Here is a 24,411-nt window from a genome sequence, read left to right as displayed (position 1 = left end):
AGTCATTGGGAAGCGTTTACGGACAGACAACTGTTCGCTCAGGATGAACTTCATCTAAGTAAGGAAGGAAATAGAATTCTAGGATGGAGGCTCACCGACCTCATCAAGAGAGCTTTAAACTAGGAAGTTGGGGGAGATGGTTGGGAGATGTTCAGGAGATCTCCACGCCGGAATATAACCTGGAGAGGGAAGTAAACAAAGTGAGAGGGGATACCCTTGCGGACCAAAGAATTGATCCAAGGAGGAATAGTGGAGTAGAAACCAGATTAACGGGTGATGCTGATGGTAGAAGGTCTGTGCACGACGGGGGAAAGAATGTCATTGATGCTAAATGCCAACAATTAAAATGTCTGTACACTAATGCGAGGAGCCTAGGTAACAAGATGGAGGAACTGGAGCTACTGGTGCAGGAAGTGAAACCGGATATTATAGGGATAACAGAAACCTGGTGGAATAGTACTCATGACTGGAGCACAGGTATTGAAGGCTATGTGCTGTTTAGAAAAGACAGGAAGAAAGGCAAAGGTGGTGGAGTAGCCTTGTACATCAATGATGAGATTAACTGTAATGAAATAAGAAGCGATGGAATGGATAAGACAGAGTCTATCTGGGCAAAAATCACACTGAGTAAAAAAGCAACTAGAGCTTCCCCTGAGATAGTGCTTGGGGTGTGCTATAGACCGCCGGGATCTGACTGGGATATGGATAGAGACCTCTTTAATGTCTTTAATGAAGTAAACACAAAGGGGAAATGTGTGATTATGGGAGACTTCAACTTCCCGGATATAGACTGGAGGACGAGTGCTTGCAAGAATAATAGGGGTCAGATTTTTCTGGATGTGATAGCGGATGGATTTCTTCATCAAGTAGTTGAAGTACCTACGAGAGGGGATGCCATTTTAGATTTGGTTTTCGTGAGCAGTGAGGACCTCGTAGAAGAAATGGTGGTAGGGGATAACCTTGGTTCGAGTGATCATGAGCTGATTCAGCTCAAACTAGATGGAAGGATAAACAAATGTAGATCTCGGATTAGGGTTTTCGATTTCTCGAAGGCTAATTTTAAAGAGTTAAGGAAATTAGTTAGGGAAGTGGATTGGACGGAGGAACTTGCGGATTTAAATGCGGAGGAGGCCTGGAATTACTTTAAGTCGCAACTGCGGAAATTGTCGGAAGCCTGCATCCCAAGAAAGGGGAAAAAAACCATGGGCAGGAGTTGTAGGCCAAGCTGGATGAGCAAGCAACTCAGAGAGGGGATTAGGAGAAAGCAGAAAGCTTACAGGGAGTGGAAGAAAGGCGGGATTAGCAAGGGAAGCTACTTTGGTGAGGTCAGAACATGTAGGGATAAAGTGAGGAAGGCTAAAAGCCGCATTGAACTGGACCTTGCAAAGGGAATCAGAACCAATAGTAAAAGGTTCTACAGCCACATAAATAAGAAGAAAACAAAGAAAGAAGAAGTGGGGCCGCTATACACTGAGGATGGAATGGAGGTTAAGGACAACCTAGGCATGGCCCAATATCTAAATAAGTACTTTGCCTCAGTTTTTAATAAGACTAGTGAGGAGTTTAGCGATGATGGAGGGATGATAAGCGGGAATGTGGATATGGAGGTGGATATTACCGCAACTGAGGTAGAGGCCAAACTTGAACAGCTTGATGGGACAAAATCGGAGGGCCCGGACAATCTCCATCCGAGGATATTAAAGGAACTGGCGCGTGAAATTGCGAGCCCGTTAGCGAGAATTTTTAAGCAATCAATAAACTCGGGGGTTGTGCCATAAGACTGGAGGATTGCTAACGTAGTCCCTATTTTTAAGAAAGGGAATAAAAGTGATCCAGGTAATTATAGGCCTGTTAGCTTGACGTCTGTAGTAGTCAAGGACATAGAGGTCAATGGTAATTGGGACGAATTGCAACATGGATTTACTAAAGGTAGATCGTGCCAAACCAATCTGATCTCCTTCTTTGAGAAGGTGACGGATTACTTAGATAAAGGAAATGCGGTAGATCTAATTTACCTCGATTTCAGTAAGGCATTTGACACGGTTCCGCATGGGGAACTGTTAGTTAAATTGGAAAAGATGGGGATGAATATGAAATTTGTAAGGTGGATAAGGAACTGGTTAAAGGGGAGACTCCAGCAGGTCGTATTGAAGGGTGAACTGTCAGGCTGGAAGGAGGTTACTAGTGGAGTTCCTCAAGGATCAGTTTTGGGACCAATCTTATTTAACCTTTTTATTACTGACCTTGGCACAAAGAGCGGGAATGTGCTAATAAAGTTTGCGGATGACACAAAGTTGGGGGGTATTGCTAACACAGAGAAGGACAGGGATACTATTCAGGAAGATCTGGACCACCTTGTAAACTGGAGTAAGAGTAATAGGATGAAATACAATAGTGAAAAGTGCAAGGTCATGCACTTAGGGATTAATAATAAGAATTTTAGATATACGTTGGGGACGCATCAGTTGGAAGTGATGGAGGAGGAGAAGGACCTTGGGATATTGGTCAATAGCAGGATGACTATGAGCCGCCAATGTGATATGGCTGTTAAAAAAGCAAATGCGATTTTAGGATGCATTAGGCGAGGTATTTCCAGCAGGGATAAGGAGGTGTTAGTACCGTTATGTAAGGCGCTGGTGAGACCCCATCTAGAATATTGTTTGCAGTTCTGGTGTCCCATGTTCAAGAAGGATGAATTCAAACTGGAACAGGTCCAGAGACGGGCTACTAGGATGATCCGAGGAATGGAAAACCTGCCTTATGAAAGGAGACTCAAAGAGCTTGGCTTGTTTAGCATGGCCAAAAGAAGGCTGCGGGGGGATATGCTTGCTCTATATAAATATATCAGGGGCGTTAACGTTAGGGAGGGAGAGGAATTATTTAAGTTTAGTTCTAATGTAGGCACGAGGACAAATGGGTACAAACTGGATATTAGGAAGTTTAGACTTGAAATTAGACGGTTTCTAACCATTAGGGGAGTGAAGTTTTGGAACAGCCTTCCGAGGGAAGTAGTGGGGGCAAAAGACTTATCTGGCTTCAAGACTAAGCTTGATAAGTATATGGAGGGGATGTTATGATAGGATAGTTTAATTTGGGCAATTGATCTTGGATTATCACCAGATAAGTCTGCTCAATGGTCTGCGGGGAGATGTTGGATGGGATGGGAACTGAGTTACTGCAGAGAATTCCTTCTTGGGTGCTGGCTGGTGAGTCTTGCCCACATGCTCAGGGTTTAGGTGATTGCCATATTTGGGGTCGGGAAGGAATTTTACTCCAGGGCGGATTGGCAGGGGCCCTGGAGGTTTTTCGCTTTCCTCTGCAGCGTGGGGCATGGGTCGCTTGCTGGTGGTTTCTCTGAGTTTGAGGTCTTCAAACCAGTTTTGAGGATTTCAATAACTCAGTCCTGGATTAGGGGTTGTATAAAAGTGGATGGGTAGGGTTCTGTGGCCTGCCTTGTGCAGGAGGTCAGACTAGATGATCATATTGGTCCCTTCTGACCTATGAGTCTATGAGTCTATAATAACTTGGGGGAATTCACTACCAAAAGATGCAGTTCAGTCCAAGAGTTTAACAGGCTCAAGAAAGGATTAGACATTTTCATGAGTAATGAGAGCACCCACAAGTATATAAAATAGAATAAATAACATTGGGGCTAGAAAACCTCATGCTTTATGGCTGCACAAACCAACAATTAACTGAGGGATTTGGGAGGGGTTGTTAGGAAGAAACTTCCCCTATAGGAAGGTTGTTCCTTAACACGACACAGATGAAAGCTCTAGTGCCTAAGCAGGTGGTATTGGGCTCTGATGGAGACAGGCTGCTGAACTAGATGGACCACTGACCTGATTTGGTTTGGCGATTGCCTATTCTCCTACAGTTAATGCATCACCAGAGGCTGAGGTTTATCGTTTAACTATTTCAGTGCTTTTTTTAAAATGTGGAAACTATATGGTGGTGACCAGTAGATCTCACTTACCATTATAGGGCTGTCTGCTAATTAATGGTCCTACAAAAATGTTCAATTTTCTGGACTTGTTATAGGTACTATATTGTGCATTAACCTGCATTACAAACACCCTCACCCTCCTAATCTCCCATGTCCCATCTGTATTTGCAATTGTTCAGAGTCTGATCTAGGACCTTGTCCCTTGCCTTCTGTGGCTAGAAATACACACAAGTTGAATATGCTTTTCAAGATCCTTGACTGTGTTAAACGCACAGATTCATGCGCTTCTCCCCAGCCTGGGGCAGACCTGACAGTGCTGTGGATCTGATTGGGCTGGAGGGGCACGATCTATTGAATGCACCGAGTCCAAGGCTCCACAGAAATATTCAGTGGATTGCTGGATATCCACTTGTTGCAACTTTTCATTCACATCCTCCCCTAGCAATGGTAGTGTGGTGCATCATGCCTCATCTAGCCAGTAGTACCCCACTGTGATTGTGTGCATGTAGATGGGAAGAGTCACGTGATGCTAGCAGGGACATTAACTGCTGCTCTGTGCAGCAGCAACTTACAGTGTGCATTGCTTTGTAAACTGCAAACCTTTAGATGGGAATTATGCTACATGGATCCACTGGATGATTTTTTCATGTACTGTAGGATGCTCATTGCATGTAGCTGCACATTATGAAGAGTAGCATGCCATGTAGCCGTCCTCTCCATGCAGCCTCATTCCCCATTTTGCACAGGTCTGTTGAAGTTTTGCTTCTGTCTTTATTTCACAGTAGAGGGGAGATATAGCTAGATATTTATTTCCAAGTTCTGTGCAATCCACACATCTCCTGTTACTACACAGAGCTACCTGAGACTCTTCATGCATTTCTAAACTCTATATACAATTTATTAATTTGGTCTAATGGGTCCCCTAATCCATAGGCTTTGATAGCTGCACTTAGTTTTTTTATTTAAGGTACATATAGATGCTTCAGAAAGGAGTTGCTTCTCTGGTGGGTGCTTATTCTTATGTTTTGCTTCTGTGTCAGGTACCTTCCCTTTTGACAGGTTTCAGAGTGGTAGCCGTGTTAGTCTGTGTCAGCCATGTTAGTGTGTATCAGCAAAAAGAAGGAGGGTACTTGTGGCATCTTGGAGACTTGTCAACTGTTTGAAATGGGCCATCCTGATTATCACTACAAAAGTTTTTTTTCCTCCTGCTGATAATAGCCCACCTTAATTGATTAGTCTTATTAGAGTTGGTATGGCAACCCCCATTTTTTCCATGTTCTCTGTATATGTATATCTTCCTACTGTATTTTCCACTGCATGCATCTGATGGAGTGGGTTTTAGCCCACAAAAGCTTATGCCCAAATAAATGTATTAGTCTCTGAGGTGCCACAAGTACTCCTCTTCTCTTTTGAGGAGTTGATGCAGATGAGGTAATATTTCTTATGGGTTGGGTATAAATCTGCTTAGACTGTGAATCATGTCTAAGATCCTTTTCATTTGGGGGATGGATTCAGGAGGCTGCATGTCCAGCTTTAATTTACGCGGGGCTGGATGGCTGAAGATCAGGGAGCAGCAACCACCTCTCTGCAGTGTGTCCCCCCGCCACGGCAGTGTTCTTCCCCGCCCCTTCCACTGCATCAGAATTCAGCTTATGGGGGATGGAGAATCTGCACCCAATTGTAGAGGAACTGTTCCACTTTTCTGGGGCACTGCTGCCAGAACTCCACATTACGCACTGACATTAAGAACATTCCCCATTCCTTCTTCAATAACCTAATGTGTAACCATTCCATTTAACTCCTCTTTTACTTTAGAGAGAATTAAAATTCCCCATGCTGTGTGGAGAGACACTATAATAATATGTTTAAATTTACTCTTGACTGGAGTATGTCATAGCAATCTTATTCCTCCCTTCCCACCCCTAAATTGCTACAGATTTCTTCCAGCAAGTGCATGGACTTAATAGCTCTTGGAACTTGTTCAAAGGAGGGAGCAGTGCCCTAACCCCATGCCACAGTATGTAAGTTGAGTATGAGAGCCACTTACTCCAAATGGCAGGCATGCCAAACAAAACTTGGGGACTCTGTTACTTGAGAGAAGTGGAATTGTCAGTGGGGAGGAAGGCTCTTCTATTTCTTTAAAAATACAATCCACAGAAAAGAGGGCCAAATTCTGCCCTGACTGACCCCTCGTGCCATGTCAGTGAGCTCAGCTGGGTTGCATGTACTATTAGGGTAGAACTTGGTCCAGAGAAAATAATCAGGCCATTGGTCTCTTGCCTTGTGGCAGACTTAACTGCGCAGATTAAAATGAAGGGAAAATATAGCTAACCCTGAGTATCCAACCATCCTTGACAGTTCCCACTTAGGGCAGTATCACAGTTAGTGACAGAAAATGCAGCTAGGCAATATGATGGCTGGATTCTTTCAAAGAGAAACTTGTAACTAAAACACACACACACAAAATCATGTTTGATCCATTCAGCCAAACCCAGATTGATTGTGTAAGGTCCGCTCCAAATCTTGGAGCCTCCGCGTGCTCTCTAAAGGAGCAGGTCTCTCCTGCACAACATCCTGGTAAATGATGGCAAGGTATATTTGCAGCCCTTTCCCCTGAATATCATCTTGATCATGTTAAAGGTCCTGCATCCTCCTTAGACACAGGAGAAAAAAAATAAAAGAAGATCTTCGCAGCATGATATACACATTGTTCTTCCTCGGAGCGGGCCTTTAAGATTTAGACTTAATTATGCAGTCTACTGTAATTATTGCAGCCCATGTGCAGTCTAATGATCAGTGCATGTGATTAATTTAATGTAATTTTTTGGGGTGAGGAAATCAAGAAGCTAGAGTAACCAGGATTGAATATAGCTGCACAAGGTCCCCCTACATCTTCTACTGGGAGCCCACCTACCTGTGGCAGACCTAAATGAACACAGGAAGCCACTAGCCATTGACTTGGATTGGAGAACTAAAGCGTCCCTTCTAGGTCTTTCAAGCCATCTTTGAAAGTTTTTCATCATTTTGTAATTTTATCCAGATCTCAGATACTTCTTTCCCCAGGAGAGTGCCTTTCTTAGCAAACATTTCACTGACATTCACTACTGAACCCAAAATGTCTGCATCATTCAGATGTGCATTGTTCATGTGACGTGGATACTTTTCCAAAGTCATTGACTCAGTCCTAGACAGTGTTCGTAAGTGTATTTGTGTAGTCTATACTTACTTACCAAAGAAGGTTGCAATGATTGATGCCTTCATGTCAAGAACAACAAAATCAGCAGTTTCAGTAAAGTGCACTAGAAAGGAAAACAAAATAACACTGTCACGTTGCATTCAGAGGTAGTATGTTGACTACTGTTGGTGAGGAGGGGGAGAGAAGGTAGTTCTGTGCACAATGCCTTAGCCCTTTGAAGTCTTAGCATCCTGAATCCTCTTCTTCTGGAAGCAGATTCTATAAAGACTTGAAATATATTAATAGACAGTGCTATAGCAAGTAAGCTAATTTGAGTTTGATGAACTGGGCCAGGATTTTATTCCTGGAATCTTTTCAGGTAAATGGGAATTTTGCCATTTACTTCAATACAGACAGAATTTCACTCTAGATGCTTATTTCTGAAGCCAGCAGCAATGGAGGCCATAACAGAAGCTGACATACTCTTGCAGTCATAAATGTTGATTTAATTCCCTTTTAGAGAGCTCACAGAAAAAAACCTCACTACTGTTCATAGAATGAATCAGCACATCAATGACCAATTTTTGAGGTGCTCCACTGTTTTTCATTTCTGTTTTTTGACCAAGACGAAAATCAGGAAAGTGCCTCTTCCTAAGAGATTTCTTGTTCTATCTTTGCAGACTTGAGAAGTTTAGACAAGAATCTGAACTTTAGGAGCCTTATGCAAATCATACTCACACTGGAACTTTTGAAGGTTTCTATCACTAGATAAAGCCCCCTAGGCCTGAGATTGAAGAATAGCTGATGGTGGTAAAATGCGAGAATCCCATAATCAGAATCTGAGCACACCAGTACTGTTGAAAGTAAAAAATGTTAATTTAAACTCCCAGTCATGGGCAAGGCACCAGATATGGCCACACACTAAGCTGTAGGGAGCTTGAAATTCTTAGAGTATTATGTTTCATTCATAATAATCATTCCATTGGTATCTGATTGATACAAAATAAATGTTTTTTCCCCCCCTCTAGGAAGGGCAGTATGCTGGTTCCTGCTGTCAGCATCTGAATTCGCCCAGGCAATGGGAAGGGAAGAGGAGCCTCTGACCAAAACGGTCTGCCATTGGTGATCCTGCTAATCAGAATTCATAGTACAGCCACCTTTTAGAGGCACTCTCCCTGGGCAAATTCAAATGTGGGTAATGGGAACCAGCAAGTTTTTCTTCCTAGAAGAAGAATGCATTATTTGCGGCCACAAATAATGGCAGCAACCTCCACTGAGCAAATGTTGTATGGTTGAGCAGCCCTGAGCCTTCAAATGCATGGTACTCTGAGCAGCTGCACCAGAAATTCCACTGACATCTTCCCCCACTCGATTCTGGGGCCCCACCCTCCCAAGTAACTGAGTCAGTCACCATGGCAAGGGGTCCCCTCGCTGCCTCAGGGCTGATGCAATTGCAGGGGTTGTATGGGTCTAACACAGCCCCTGGCCATCAGCCTCCATTTTTATAGGCGTTCCAGGGGACCTATGCCCACCTTTCCTGCCACACCTTTACAAAACCCTGCAGCATTTGAGCATGCCCAACACTAGCTGGTAGGAGTAGAAGTTTCCTAACCCATCCTGCAGCGGTCACAGCCACTGGCAGCAGTGGCTCCAGGCACCAGCGCTCCAAGCGCTCGCCTGGGGCGGCAAGCCACGTGGGGAGCCCCGCCAGTCCCTGCAAGGGTGGCAGTCAGGCAGTCTTCGATGGCTTGCCTGCGAGAGGTCCGCCGGTCCCGCGGATTTGGCAGCAATTTGGCAGTGGGTATGCCTAAGCCACGGGACCGGCGGATCTCCCGCAGGCACGACACTGAATCTGCAGGACTGGGGACCTCCCGCAGGCAAGCTGCTGAATCCATGGGACTGGGGACCTCCCACAGGCAAGCTGCCATAGGCTGCCTGACTGCCGTGCTCGGGGCGGCAAAAAAGCTGGAGCCACCCCTGGGCATGCTCCAGTGCTGAAGGCACTTCTGTCGGCAATTGTAGCTTGTTGCCATAGCCTGCTATTGCTGTGGGACACAGAGATGTGTGTCCACCTGCTGTGGCCTCTCCCCAGCCTCACAGCACTCTCCCCAGCCAGCCACACTCTAGTGCTGTCTATCTCTGCTATATTCAACTTTTTTTTAGGATTATTCCCAAAAATGTAGGATAAATGAAGCAGCACACGAATGTACTTTAGTTAGGCCTATACTTCCAGTGCAGTTATTCTCATACTGGAAGATATCTGAAAATGACAACAATACAAATAGATCTGGCTTGGGGGGGGGGGAATTATTACAAACTGCCTCCAAAGACCAGAAACTATCGTTTTGTAAACTTCCTGATCAACTCCTGCAGTCTGAAGTAGAAAGTCAAGAGCTGCCTCTCAATTCAGCAAGCATGACTCTGTCATTGTGTCAAGATTTGTGAGGAAAACAATTTGTGCTGTCCACAGAAGTAGCAACTGTAGTATATATTTCTGGAGAAATTTGCTTGAAACCAGCATAACTGAAGATGAGCTATGAAGCCAAAGATCCCATAGACAGACGATCCACCAACAACAAAAAAATTCAAAAGATGCTATCGATGAACTTGAAAGAAGCTATACCAAGGGCCCTGTAGATGAACAGATCAACAATGGAGCAGGCCAAAACAGACTTCCTGCTGTAAGAAATTTGATATTCCCATCTAAGAAAAATTGTTTTCAAGATTCAGTTTTATCATTTGAGCAATTGTGAATGCTTTTACAGATTGGTCCTTGCCAGCCACTGAAAGTGATGGGCCAAAAGGCCCGTTTCCTTTTACCCTCTCCAAACTTCCATTTTCCATCTTCATTTGATAGAATTAAAAATGCACCACATGAAGATTTGCATTTCAAACGGCTTAGCATACTCATATCTTTAAGATTATGCATGCTGTTACATTTTTGTTGTTTGGGGATATAGAAACTTGGAAAACAACATGGTTAACAGTGACTGGAACAATATGCTAAAGTCAATGTCTCTTCAGAGGAGGAGCAGACAACATGTGCAGTCACATGAGGCAGCTCTACAGTTTGCGAAGGGTCATAGTATCAATGCCTGTCTTGGATGGCTTGGATGTTCTACCTCAATCTGTTATGGTGGCATAGGATCTGGAAACCTTCAGTAAAAGAAAATTGACCGGTTCCAAGCCCTCCGCACATTTGAGAGAAAAGTGAATGAGCTCAGGAAACTCACATCTGAAGAGAAGTATGAGGAAACTGTAAAAGAATCTTGGAAGAGGTGGGTTTTGAAAATGCAAACTGTCCAAGCTACAGTAAGAGGCGTGTACGCCACATGGATGATGAATTTATAAATGATTCTGTATTAGAAGCCAAGGATAACTATCAAACAAAATATTTCAAGGTCTTAGACAATATATTTGGGGAACTAAAATCTTGATGTGAGAGATTTCAAGACTTATCTACTCTCTGGTTTCCTCCATCCCTGGCAACTTCAAAATAAAACTTTAGAAGAATCAAAGGAGGATGTTCTTAAAATCACATGAAAATACTCTTTTTTTTAGATTTAGTTCATGAGATTGTCTTTCAAGATGTATGGTTTTACAAAGGACACTGTGGTGTACATTTTGTCACTTGGGGTCCAGATCTATTTGAATTTCAGAGTGTCCAGATCTCTTGATGATGATCTACTGGAAATGGAAATTCTTCCTGACCATACCAGCTGAGCACTTTAAGACATGGAAAATCTACAAGCATTCAACATGATGACAGACATGGCTGAGTGACCTTGCACTCCTTGCAATTGAGAGAGATGAGATAGCAAGGTTGGAGCTGGACAGCAACAGCATCATAGAACAAATTTGACAAGGAAAAGTGTCATTGTGGTCTGAGGTTCCAATAACTGGGAATACACAAGCCGATGCAGTTTGGGTGAGATGCTATATTTGTTTAGGCTGTGATGTTTGTTTTACTGGGGGTGGTTTTTTAAATTTTATCTTTTTTTTAAAAAGCCTAAGGAGATGTGACCATTGGACCTCATGCTGCACGATCACTGACCGCACTCTGCCCCTTAAGTCTGTCCCTGCATAGGATACTTCCAACCATTCAGAATATTGTTCATACTTCTACAGTGAATCTGTCAAAGGAAACAGAAATGGCAGTGAGTTCCAGAACAGCGAGATTTAAAAGAAGCCCAGATCAGTTCTTAACCCAATCACGTCTTGATCCAACACCAAATCAGTCCTTCCAAATCCATTAACAGCAAGATACCTAGGCAATAGCTCTTCCCATCCTTATAGCAGAACTTGTCATTCCATTCCTTCAATCTAGTCCCAGTAGAAGTACCTGTTGAGCCCCAGCTGGCTCACCACTGAATGCTACTATAGCCAAACTTTTTCAGAAGTTGCCACTGATTTTTGGCTCAAACATTCTGATTTTTTCAGAAGTGATCTTAAGCTGGGCACTTAAACACTGAAGCACTTAAAACCACTGGTGGGAATTTAGGCCAAAATTCACAGGGAGTTGTGGGTGTCTATAGGTGCTTGTCCAGTCAGGATTAGCTATCTTTTGTATTTTAGCCAAGTTAGAATACGTATGGAATGATAAACCTTTATTAGCAAAAACTGAAATTGGCATATGGGCAAACTCCTATATTTGGGGGCATTTTGTTTGTGTTGAAAAGACTTGATTGTCCGGACTGATAAAATGCTGGAGTTAGTGAATAGCCAAACATAGTTTGAGTTAAAGATAAAGAAATCTGGTCAGAGTGGTAATGGTTTTTTGTTTTTCATAGCTCATTTATTCCCTCTGTTCTAGTGTAAAATAAATTTTGATAAAGCTAGGATTCCAAGACCTTCACCATGATAAATGATTTAGGAGTAGTTGTATGCAGCTTTCTAGCCCTTATTGATTTAGACCAGAAGGTTTTGCTGTCCCATGTGTTCGATTTTCCTCTCTCTCTGTTTGAATGTCGGGGAGGGGAGGGAAGGGAGAAAGGGAGGGCATTTCCAGTTCAGATATGCAACATTTGTGAAGCTGGGTGGGATGGGATGGGGCAGAAGTCATTGTCTCCCATGGAACTGGGACTATACTCAGTGGTTTGGGGGGGTGTTGTACCATTAAGATTTACAAGCACTCTCAAAACTCTTACAAAGGTTCTGTTGTTCCCCAAGGCTGGCAGCTCCTGCAGCACTCTGCTGCAAACTGGAGAGTCAGAATAGATACGTGTTCAACTGGCAACATTCTTTTCTAGAACATTTTGAATTTTCTGCTGAAGGAAAGCAAGTAAACTGTGGGGAGTTCAGATTTAAAGGCCATCCAGTAACAAAATTCACTAGACCGTTTTGTTTGCAACAAGACTCGTTCAAAAAAGGTAATCACTTTTGCCTGCTCAGACCAGCTGGAAGGCCTTGTCTGTACTTAAAACATTTGCTGGGATTGCTGTATCTGTATATCTAAATTGGCAAACTCTGCTAGTGTAGGTTCAGTTTATACAGGCAAAAAAACAAAAACGTTTTGCTAGTATAGCTTAGACAAGTTCCCAAGTTAAATGAGCTACACCAGAAAAATGACTTTTTTTTTTACTTTTTTCCTATGCTGGTAAAACTTTTAAGTGTATACCAGGCCTTAAGTTGTTGTGGAGTTCTTACTGACATGGCATCTAAATGCTACATCAATTTAAAGAGCACTAAAACCCAAAATAAAAGTGATTTTTCTTTCTGTTTCCTGAGATAGATGCTTTGATCTTGCAATCTACCCATTATGGATGGCCTACTTGAGCCCATGTGGATCCAATTGCAGATTCACATCCTATTTCAAGACTTTTTTTTCCCTTCTTCTTCAGAGCTTTGAGATAAATGCTGCATGATAGTCTTAAAATCTCTATGTTGCTCTCAATTCAACAGTTATGAATTTAGAAAAGGTTTCTCCGTTGGATCAGTTCATAGCATGAACATTGAGACTATGCTTTGTATTTTGCCATAATAAACCCCATTTATAGGGATTACATTTTGTACCCTACATTTTGTCTTTCCTGAGCATATGAAACCACTCATGGGCATGCAGATTTTGACTTTAGTATGAAAAACAAAGGTTTATACATCAAAACTATTTTACCCTTTTTGTTTGAATCCAAGACACCTAAAATGTACCTCACCTAGTTTCCTTCATTCTCTTCTGATGTTAAGTCTTATTCCTTAGTTTTGACCTCCATCTTTTTCATTTTTCCCCCAGATTTTTTGATGAGTTATTTCGGCCTTGTACATTTGTACAATATAAGTAATCTGATCTTATTGTGGATAGCCTACTCCCAAAGATGTACTACAAATTAACAGTAAGTGCTCATGTTCTACAGTTATTTCACTGATACCACTTATTTCAGTGCACCTGGTTACAACATCTGGCCTTCAGCAATTTGATGCAGGGCACCACATGGATGCCTAATGCAATTAACTCTTCAAAACATAAAAACAAATCTTAAAATATAAGATTATGCTTCTGTCAAATTATAGTTTATTTAAGTTACACTAATCTCTCACATGCTTTTACTGTCATGTATCAATATACCATGCTCATCCCCATGATATGAGTGTCTGATATCGGACCCAGTAAAAAGCATTACATAGTCTCCCTTTTGACTAGAGCATATTATTCCTGATATGAATAAACTATATGTTCTGACACATAAGAAAATTCTATTTATCGATACATTTTTCATTCATTTTCGACAAGCTTTGTTGTGTAAATAGTATGCAGACATTTCTTGACTTCCTCATTTAGCTTTTAATTAGGGAAATGTGTTTAGGACTTTTCAGACACTTCATAGCAGCCAAGTATCAGAGGGGTAGCCGTGTTAGTCTGGATCTGTAAAAGCAGCAAAGAGTCCTGTGGCACCTTGTAGACTAACAGACGTTTTGGAGCATGAGCTTTCGTGGGTGAATACCCACTTCGTCAGATGCATGTAGTGGAAATTTCCAGGGGCAGGTATATATATGCAAGCAAGCTAGAGATAACGAGGTTAGTTCAATCGGGGAGGATGAGGCCCTGTTCTAGCAGTTGAGGTGTGAAAACCAAGGGAGGAGAAACTGGTTCTGTAATTGGCAAGCCATTCACAGTCTTTCAGTACCTACCTGTAGGAGAACACTTCAACCTCCCTGGCCTCACTATAGCAGACCTTAAGGTGGCCATCCTGCAGCAAAAAAACTTCAGGACCAGACTTCAAAGAGAAACTGCTGAGCTTCAGTTCATCTGCAAATTTGACACCATCAGCTCAGGATTAAACAAAGACTGTGAATGGATTGCCAATTACAGAACCAGTTTCTCCTCTCTTGGTTTTCACACCTCAACTGCTAGAACAGGGCCTCATCCTCCCCGATTGAACTACCTCATTATCTCTAGCTTGCCTGCATATATATACCTGCCCCTGGAAATTTCCACTACATGCATCTGACGAAGTGGGTATTCACCCATGAAAGCTCATGCTCCAAAACGTCTGTTAGTCTATAAGGTGCCACAGGACTCTTTGCTGCTTTCATAGCAGCCAGACCTACTGATAATTAATAATAGTTAGCACTTATATTGGGCTTTTTAGTCATAGTTCTCAGAGTGCTTTACAAAGGAGAGTCAGTATCATCATCCCCACTTTACTGATGGTGGAAAGTAAAGAAGAGAAATACCATACTATACAATACAATACTGGATCTTATAGTACTCTTATCACTTTTGGGCTTGTCTCCATGACACTGGTCTATGGGGATGCGAATTGTAAAGCACTCTAATATGTGCTCTGATGCCCCATGTAGACCCTGCTGGCACACACTAAAAGGTACGTAGTTTGAATTGATGTCGTACTGTTTTTGACAGGACTATGTTAACGCAAACTAGGTACCTTTTAGTTTGTGCCAGTAGCGTCTACACAGGACAGAGTGCTCTACAATTCACATCCGCCTAGACCGTACTGTGGCACCAGAGAGACAAGCTCTATCCGAGCACCTTCCAGTACTGCATTAAGCAATGGAACTAACATTTGCAATTTGTAGTCTCCAGGAGAAGAAAAATGAAGTGATATGCCCTGGCAGATTTAGAAGAAGCAGGTTTCAATTTGGTACCTTATCCCTGGATTTATGCTGCCTTTTGGTATTAAGGAAAATTTAACATCTCTCCCTCTTGGAGCCTATTCTAATTCTTCTTATAGTAACTGAAAAAATTATAAGGGAGTCTAATTCACACTGCCATAAAGATTACTTCTGAATTTGGCCTGTAGGTTGTTATTCTAAGTATTTGAAACTATAGTAAATTCATTGTAACTCATTCTTTCATTTAAAATAATAAGACATTAAGAAAGATATCTGGGTTTGAGCCTTATTAAGTTATCAGGGAAATAAACCAGCTGGATGCTATTTTGGAAGATCTCACCCAGAAGGTCCCATCTCTGGTCTCTTCTTTTAGGTACACCATTTTCTTTTTTTGTCTCTTACATTTGACATTCCTGTAAGTGGTGTGACAATGTGAGTTATACTTTCATCAGCTCTGTGCATTTGCACTCCTGCTCAACAAGTTGTTTAAAGAAGTTTCTGAATACTGAGATACTCTTGACCTTGAGGTAAATAATAGTAGATTACTGTGTCTTCAGTTTGCTTCACGCATTTAATGAATGGGCTCTTTCCCTGTACTGTTGGTGAAACTGGGGTCTTCATTTCTTATATTTATTTTTGCTTCAGCCTTACTTCTTTTTGTTTTTCTCTGGCATTTTTGGCCAACAATTATCTTGAGGCATAACCAAGCAGGGAACCCAAAAGAGGAGTAAGATTGCTGCTGGCAAATCATTACATCTTTAGTGGGTCATTTTGTAAGAGCTCTGCTAACTAATGGCTATCCAGCATTAAATCTCCCAATGTTTGCTTTGGATCTCTGTTTTTCTGAACATGTTTTCACGCCTCTACTCATCAGATTGGTATATTGGATATTTTGAAAATCATCCCTATTTAGGAAAACATTTAAGCATGTGCATAACACTAGCATATGCTCAAGTTCCAATGAAGTCAATGAGACTTCAGCACATGCTTAAAAGTATTTGCTGAATTGGGCCTTACATGAATAGTTTCCTCTCCAAACATCTATTTGGAAGTTGATTGCCCCATCCCCCAAGACTAAATGTTTGGAAAAACCTGAACATGTTGAATAAAATAAAGTTTGCAAACAACACCTCCATCATACAAAGTCACATTTTATATTGCCATCTTGACCTTTTATAAAGCCCATTGAGACAGCTGCAATATGAAAGTTTCTACAAACTGATGGATTGTTTAAACAAAATCCATATAAATGGTTCCTGTGTGGCACATCTTATGCTCCTAAATGAAAGTGCTGGTTTTATGTCCTTTATTTCAGGCTAGGGGTATCACTGTCGATATATGTGCAAAGAAACTCTTTGGTGGTGTTGTCTCTTAAACAGCTTACACTTGCACAAACTATTTTCTGTAATGTCCTGTGTTGCAAAACCCAATTTGTACACTTTATACAGCAAAAGTGCACACCATTGTTCTCTTTCTCAATAGGCTAGTGGCATAGTAGCCTCAGTGACCCATAAGAAACAGCAGTAGACTTTGTTTAAAAATCTCTTCGAGCTACTTTCAACAGTGTGGGTTGAGTTAAATATACCGTTCTCTATAGAGGAAATAAAATAGGTTTTGTGTAGGAGTGGGTGAATTGTTTTGGTTAAAATAAGAACTGACCTTCACCTTCCCCCAGAGTAAAACCCACATCAGTTTTTTTTTAAATTGGTTGTTTCTTCTCTATTTTTGTTTCAATATGCCCATTCTAGTCTATATAGCCTTGTATCCTGCACTTATTGTAGTATCTGCATTAAGTGACGTGTCTAACATCTGGTATGTGTGGTTTGTTTTCTCATATTCTCCCCAGGGCGGAAGTGTGGAATTGGGCATGCAGTGTACTGTGTTTTTGGTAGGGCTTTTAGGGTTTTATGTATACACTACTAAGTGTGTGTTAGATAGGTCAGGCTGAAGAGCACATTGCCCCTTGGACCGGAGGTGGTGAGGAGTGTGATGGTTCTTTGTTCCTGTGGGAGTTCATTCCACAGCCATGGACTGGTCCCTGGGAAAGCTTTGTCTCCTACACTGATGAACTCCACTCTTATTGTAGAGGCTTCAGTTGATCCAGAGGAGCAGAGTTGTTGGCCATGGTCCTCATCCTGGAGTCTTGGCGATCTTTTAAATATCTTGGGCACAGACCATTGAGCACCTTGAAGATGAAGACTGAGATTTTGAACTTGTCTGGGTGTTCTGTGGGAAGCCAGTGTAAAGAGAGAAGGAGAGGTCTGATGTGCTCATCGTAGCCTGTGGTGGTGAAGAGATGTGCCACAGTGTTGTAACTAGCTGGAGTTTTCTAAAGGTGGCTGGCTTCATGCCCAGGTATATTGTACTGTAGTATCTAACTGAGAGGTGTAAATAACTGAGGCCAATTCATCATCTGCCAAGATGGGATACAGTCATCTAACCCATCAGAGATGGTCGAAAGTATTACTTGCAAATGCTGCTATGCACAAGGTTGGCAGCAGTGAAGAACGCAAGAGTACTCCTAGATTATGAACTGAATTGACCAATTATGGGAATGAACCTTCAACTAAAGGAGATTGCACCATGGCTGTAAACTCTTCAAAATGCTTTTGGTTGCCCATCTGCAAAACATCTGCTGCTCAGGTCCAGCTTCATTCAGCTATTCTTCATCCGTGAGCTGTTCTTGTGCAAGAACTGGGCCATCTTAGTGGAAGTGTCATGTTTGCATGTGTTGAAAAACAGGTAGAGCTGTGTGTCATCTGTATATTGCTGGCACTTGAGTTCATGTCATCTGACCAGTTCACCTATGGCTGCACACGTCTAGCAATAGAGGTGCAGTTTCCAGTCATTAGTTGTTGAATGTATCCCACCAAGAAGGACTTGGACCATCTAGTGCATTCTCCTGGACCTCTGTCACCTTTCTTAGGTGAGACAGCAGTTTCTTATGGTTAATAGTATTGAATGCTGCAGAGAGGTCTAGAAGGATGAGAATAGATGTCTGCTATCTATCCATTGAAACAGGGGTGGCTCCAGGCCCCAGCACGCCAAGCGCGTGCTTGGGGCAGCAAGCCGTGGGGGATGCTCTGCCAGCGCTGAGAGGGTGGCAGGCAGGCTGCCTTTGGCGGCTTGCCTGCGGAGGGTCTGCTGGTCCGCAGCTTCAGCAGACCTCCCACAGGCACGCGAGAGGTCCACCAAAGCCGCGGGACCAGTGGATCCTCCGCAGACAAACCGCCGGAGGCAGCCTGCCTGCTGTGCTTGGGGCAGCAAAATCCCTAGAGCTGCCCCTTCATTGAAAGCAGGAGATCAACTATCAGGGCTACTAAAATGGCTTCAGATCCATGTCCATACATGTCCTGTGCCTTTCTACCAAAGAACCATGCATCTTTCTCATGGAACCACGGTCTTCGTAGTCAGACTCTCCTCTTGCCTCACTTATTCTGGTTACTCAGCTTCACGTGGTGCCCTCCTTTAGGCCCTGATTCATTAAAGCATTTGGGATTCAAACCTACGCACTGAAAGCAAAGTTCCCATTTACTGTAGTGGTGCAGGATCAGGGATTTAAGCACAGTCATAACTTTAAGCATGTGGGTAATCTCATTCCTGTTAAGCATGTGTTTTTATTTTAAGCGTGTAAGGTACTCCCAATGGAAATCAATGGGACTGCTCACATGTTTCAAGTTTTTAAGAGCTTTGCTGAACTGATGACTTAATTGGTGCTTAGCTCCTATCTCTAAAAGGGTGTGTGGACCCACATAAGCAAAACACTCACTTTCAGAAAGGTCCTAGAAACCACAGGTGCTACTTGGAGACTGGACCAAAGTATTTTAAAAAAACCCAAATGAACAAAGTCAATCTGCAATCTTTTTCATCTGCCTTATTTTAATCCTTAGATTGTTATAATTAAAATATACATTCAGAGCAGCAATACAATATACCTGACCAAAAGGTATTGCAACATTCAGGGTCTAATTCCTCAACCCTTATGTAAGCTCAATAGTATTTACCCCTAATCAGGTCAAGTGAGTATCAGGCAGCTGGTTATGGCTTTCTGATTCTGTGCCAGTCAGACGCAGTGCAAGTTAGTTAGATAAACTCCTCTGGTGCTCTAAGTTATGTCAAAGGAAGACCAGTACAACAGAGCTTGACCACACCACACCACCTTCCTGTCCCCAGCATAGCCCTTCCTTCCCTGACATATCCCTTACAGTGGAGATAGGGGGATGTGGCTGGAGTAGGAGGTGACTGTCACCTCTGCCAGTTTTGCCAGCCTAATATTCTCTGATGGCCTCCTCTGGACAGAATGTGATCTCTTTGTACTACTTGAGTGGTGCAAAACAGCTGTAGTGGACTGGAGGATCCTGCCCACAATACCTATATACCTAGCTGTTTTATCTATATCTCATCTCTTTCAGATGATGACATAGAAATAACTTTTAGCCTGTGCTGAAAACGCCCGCTTTTGGCCCAGCCACACCCATTTTGGGGTATTCTTCATCACAAGCAGGCAGGAGATGTAGATGTGATGGTTTTGCAGGATGGCAGATACAGTTATGAACTGCAGGCCTGAAAACATATTGTTTACTGTGCTCTTCAGAGATATTTGTGTGAAGACTTGAATGTAGCATTTAGTCCAAAATAGCCATGGTCATGGAGGTATAATAAACAGACCTAAAAACCAGCACTTTAGGATCAGCCTAAAAACCCCAGTGGGCCTGTATTACTCATTTTATGCCAATATAACTCCCTGGAGTTAAACCAACATCAAGCTGGAGTAACACAGCCGTGAAACAGGCTCTGTTTTCTTTGGAGCTTTTTCAAAGGAAGGTAATTTATATGACATTATAGTGTATTTTATATTTAGTCCCATTTTGCCAGGCCCCTCTCAGACCCTAAATAAAACTGCAATGATTGTAATTTTCAAGAGATAACTATCAATTATGTTAATGCCTGACCTCTCCTTCCAGCAAAGGAAGAAATACATTGGTGGGCTTCATCTGCTTAAAGTAAAACATCATTGGGAATGTCCAGTGACCAAATCCACAAGATTCAGTAGGCTGCATCACTTCCCACATTATTTTATACATTAATTTAACCATTCAATTTTGATTTGCCACTTCTGATGGCACGTTGGGAACAGCTGCTAGATCAAATCTTATACTTGTTTGCAGGGCTTTGGCATTGTGCTCCGGCTCCGCTCCAGCTCCAGGCAAAAATCTGCAGCTCCACTGCTCTGGAGCTGCGCTGCGCTCCAGCTCCGGGCTCCTTTCTGAAGCCCTGCCTGTTTTGTTTGATTACTGTGCCACTGACCTTTCTGTGCACAACGTCTGCTGTCCTGAGCCAGCTCAGAGTCTCCTCCCTCGAGCATGCACCTTCATTCCCCCTTAGTTGGCAAACATCTCCATCCTGGTTACTGATGCAGGCCAGTTGATGCACCTGCCACTGCTAATCACTTGTCAGTCAGCCACCCCATACTACTCTTACTCCCTCATGTGCCCAGCCACTTGCCTTGCCCTGCCCTCTCCTACCCCCACCCATACTGCTATGGCTCCACCCTTGTTGACTATGAACCAACCCCCACTACCTCTGCACACTGCAGCTTATAAAATTTCCCAACTATTCAAAGTCTCAGTATTTAAAATGTTGTAGAGGTTGGGGTGTTTTCCCCACAAGCAGTTCTACTACACATCCACCCCCAAACCTCCTCTATGGGAACCTGCTATTAATTCCCCACCACAACCACCACCCGAAAGAGAAATTCAGGGTGAAGGGGTTAAATAAGGAAATTGGAAACATTTGCAATTTACCAGTGATCAAGGGCTGATGTGGGTCAGTATATGAAATTCATGGGCTCCATGAGTCTCCATTTTTCTTTTTAGAAAATGCACCGTTTTCCATTTTCCACCCAAAAGCCAGTTCTAACAAGTGTAATTGTCCGTCTTAAGTGCAATACACATTTTCTTAAGTTGATGCGAAATTAAAAAAAGGGCTGAGTGCCCATCATATTGTACTGCCTGCAACCTAAGAACTACTGTATTGTCCACTTTCCCCTGAAGGTACATATTTTTGTTGCAGAGTGAAGAATTTGTTAAAAGCTTTGATTCCCTGGAAGAAATTGCAGATCACCTCAGGGATGATTTTATGAATTTTTCTTACATGTCCACACAAAGCTTGACATCTTTCTTCATAAAAGTTTAGGAGTAGAATTTCAGAGAAGATATGGGATATTTATTCTCTCCTTGACACAGATACATGGGTCTTGTTATTATTATACCTGGATCAAAAGCAGGAGAGATTATCCATTTAAAATTTGAAATTACTATTAAGTCAATGTCTCTTTCAGTTGATATTATTATTAATATTGCCAACATATATAGGTCAGAAACTGTACAGATTTGATGTTCAGGAAATCATAGCAATCCACAAGATTCCAGAGCTGCCCTGCCATAGGGATAGGACAATAATCAGCAATGCCATTAATGCCAAGTACTGGTTTCTTGATAAAGGAGACTTCTTGTAATGTCAGAGGATAATGTATTCTAGGAAGTCTAGGAAATCAGAGCGCATTGGAGGAAATTCACAGAAGGTTAAAAACAACTTTAAAAAGCTACGCTAAAAAAGTTTGTTCTGAAGTGGGAACACTCAGCACAAAATTCAATGTTATTTTTATAGTTCACCTTTAAAAGGACAGTGCTTCTCCAGTTTATTTTTTTTCTCCTTTATGCTTTGTGACAGCCTTTTAGAATCCAGAAAGAATGGTTCCTTGCAGACTAATTGCATTATTTCCATTTGACAGATATTGGGTTTTTCCATTCCTCTCAGTGAACTTTTTTGTTTTTGTTTGGATAACAGCATCATGTAGGGAACCAGGAGCTCTGGGAAGAGGGTTTATTCGTAATTAACCTATGTTGTCTGCTGGCTCTGAAGCAGAACACAAAACTGTATTTGTCTCGGCCCTACAAAAGCACACATCTTGGCAATAGAATAGTGGCTATTTGCCCCTGCCCTGGACATCAGCGCAGTGTTGGCTCTTTCTGAAGAATGGGCTGTGGAATTTTGCTTAAGGATGCTTTTTTGCTGCTGCTTACTTTCTATTCTCTCTATTTTGTTTGTTCCCTGTCCCCCCCCCCACGAACTTGTTTTGACCAGAATTATGAAAAAGAATTGCTGATAGTCCAATCTTTCTGGATACCATTTTTTAAGATCCATGTTGCATGTCATGTAAGCTCTAGGCCTGTCTAGTGATAATACTTAGCAGTTATAACTCCTGGGGGGATTCTGCTTGACTGTGTGCCCACAGAAGACACCTCTCCCCCACACAGAATTCCTGTGCTTCTCTGCAGAAAATGGCAGGGAAGCTGTGTGGGGGGTGACCATGGGTGCAGTTTTTGGGGGGGGATTGCCCCCTCCAAAGAGAGGCAAGGCATGGGGAGCAAATGGGGTTACATGTTGCTCCCTCCACCTTTTCTGCAAGTGCAGAGCTGCCCAGCTGATGGAGGCTGTCTGGACTTTGCTGGTCTGCAGCTGAATGCCACCTCCTGGTTCCTACTGACAATCGTGCTCCCCTTCTGTGTGCTGGGAACCTTCCTATTTTCTGTGCAACAGTGACTGCTAGCGGTGGGGCTGGGTACAGGGGGCTGGGCAAACTGAGGAAAGAGGGGGTGGGGGGAAGAGGTAGTGGGGAAAGAAAGGGGTGGAATAGGGCAGGGGGGAGGGGAATGTGAGAATGAGGGGAGGGGGATAGAGAAGAAAAGGGCACAGGGGAATCATGGTGAGAAGTGGACACCCTGCCTGTGGCATCCCCTCAGCAGCAGCTGGGGCTTCCCCATTAATCAGGCCCATTGAACCCTCACCCTGACAAGTCCTACCCTCTACACCTGGACCCCTCTGAGCCCCCCTACACATCTCCAACCAGCTGCACCTTGACCCCCACCCCATCAAGCCTCAATCCCCTGGCACCTGGAACCCCACCCCCACTAAACCCTGCACACCTAGACCCTCCCACTGAGCCTCATCTCCCCACACCCAGACCCTCCTGCTGAGCCTCAACCGCCTTCACCTGGATCCCCTGCAGTGTCCCATTGCCCCTGCACCCGGAACTCCCAACGAGCTCCTGTGCATCCAGATCTCCCACTCAGTTGTCCACACCCAGACTGGCCCACACAGAAACCTCTCAGTCCACACCAAGCCCCTTCACACTTGGCTGAGCCTGCCCTCCCACACCTGGTGCAGAGAGGCAGGGCCCCCAGGTGTTTCTGGGGCAGACCCATCCCTTGCACTGTGTCAGGGTCAGGTGCAACCTCACTGCTAAGTCCCTGTCCTGTGTGTGAGAGAGAGAGAGAGATAAGGGCATCAGGGTGAACTCCTGTCTCGATGCAACCAGTGGCCTGTGCTTTCCACTGCCATGCCGCAGCCACAGTTATTTATTGACAAACAAAATTTTCAGAATTTTAAAATAGTGTACATAATTTAACATTTTTGGTGTATCATTCCCTCAGGAGTAAGTTGTATATCCTTTAGCTAAGGATCATAAAGCACTTTCCAAACATTAAATGATTAATATTAAAGTTATTGTCAAAAGCAAAATGGAAACCAAATCACATCTTTCAGTCCCTACCTCTCCACAACTATGGGGCCTAATCCTGAGAGGATATGAGCACCCATGACTGCTGTTGACCTCAGATTGGAGTTACAGTTTCTTAACACCTCTCTGGATCAGGATGATAGTGATTTACTGACTTTTTGCACATTAAGAGCTTTTAAAGTCTGCTGCTTCTGCATAGTGAGGGAGAGTTCGACACAAAGCATCTTCCCTCTGTAGGAACCTGAAAACAAGAGGTGGAGCTACTCTTATTGAAAGGGATAAGTGCAACCAATCTGGGACCAGGAAAACTGGACGTGTAACTTGTGGTGCAAAGTTTTGTCCCCAAAATCACAGAACTCAGTTTTGCAAAATTAAACCTAACCTGGATAGAAATGATATTGAAACTTGGTTTTAAATATTTATCCTGACAAACAGCTGTGGCAGTTCTGATATTTGGGTTTCCTTATGTAATTTTCTACATACTAATTTCAACAGTCTGAATAGCAGCCATAGCGCATCCAAGTCTGAAACTTGACACCCCCAAATTCCATGTCTCATAGCAAAGTATCTTGGGAGGCAAACGGGTAGTCTCATTGTTCCAAGGACAGTAGAAAAGAGAATCTGCCTGCCCAGGACACA

The 24,411-nt window shown here is 43.0% G+C and overlaps 1 protein-coding gene across 1 annotated transcript in view; it reads right to left on the bottom strand.

Annotated features, from left to right (window-relative positions):
• Positions 1-24,411, bottom strand: part of VIT (vitrin) — a 90,473-nt gene that overhangs the window by 59,513 nt on the left and 6,549 nt on the right. The window contains 1 exon segment of the mRNA XM_030554281.1: positions 7,177-7,245. Coding sequence (XP_030410141.1) covers positions 7,177-7,207 — 31 coding nt within the window. The 5' untranslated portion in view covers positions 7,208-7,245.

Source organism: Gopherus evgoodei, chromosome 3, assembly GCF_007399415.2.
Source record: "Gopherus evgoodei ecotype Sinaloan lineage chromosome 3, rGopEvg1_v1.p, whole genome shotgun sequence".
NCBI lineage: Eukaryota > Metazoa > Chordata > Testudines > Testudinidae > Gopherus > Gopherus evgoodei.
The sequence above is the reverse complement of the archived record's forward strand: the minus strand, read 5'-3'. Positions and strand labels throughout refer to the sequence as shown.